The 726-nt window shown below is 29.8% G+C and overlaps 1 protein-coding gene across 1 annotated transcript in view; it reads right to left on the reverse strand.

Annotated features, from left to right (window-relative positions):
- Positions 1-272: 272 nt before the first annotated feature.
- LOC141442532 (protein Skeletor, isoforms B/C-like) overlaps positions 273-726 on the reverse strand; it is a 12,867-nt gene continuing 12,413 nt past the window's right edge. Inside the window, exon 16 of the mRNA XM_074107553.1 lies at positions 273-325. Within this exon, the coding sequence (XP_073963654.1) occupies positions 273-325 (53 nt within the window). The remainder of the gene's footprint in view (positions 326-726) is intronic.

Here is a 726-nt window from a genome sequence, read left to right on the forward strand (position 1 = left end):
GTCATTACAACATAGCAAAAGAAAGAAAACATTTATATTAGTAGTAAAAAATATAAAATTAAAGGGGTCCAGTAAGTCATAATCTGTCATTTTATTGTCAAAAAATAAGTGTTTAGGTATTTTTTTTTTACGAAAAATCAATTATATAAAGACAGTTAGTAAAAGTACCCACGATATTTTCGTACGAATTGTAGATATTATGCCAAAGTAATCTGTACTTTAATCTTAGGAATTTAAGTTACAATCACTTTACCAAAGGATTAGGTAAGGTGCTATGCGCGCGTCTTTATATCAACGCAAAAATAGAGCGTGTTGGCAACAAAACCTGAAATAATTGATTGTGATTACGAAAGGTAGATAGAAAGGTAGATAGATAAACAAATAATTATTATAATTATGTGCACTAACTCTATTGACTGTTATTAGAGTTAGGTACGAAGGGAACATGATAAAAAGGTAACCTTATTGTGAGACTTCTATGTATCGGAAATAGGGTCTGATATAGAAATATGATGAATTGGACATCTAGCTATTCTAAACGCCTAGGCTTTAACTATATAAAAGGCTCAAATTATGTTATTGAATGGCAACTTTGAATAATTAAAATACTTGAATTTCAGATCCAAATGGAATCAGATAAACATGTCTCTTTTTAAAAAATTCGAATCCGGAAAGTGAAAAAATCAATTGTATAACTTGCCAAAGCTTAACGTAGTGCGACGCATT

This window comes from Choristoneura fumiferana, chromosome 25 (assembly GCF_025370935.1).
Source record: "Choristoneura fumiferana chromosome 25, NRCan_CFum_1, whole genome shotgun sequence".
Taxonomy (NCBI): Eukaryota; Metazoa; Arthropoda; class Insecta; order Lepidoptera; family Tortricidae; genus Choristoneura; species Choristoneura fumiferana.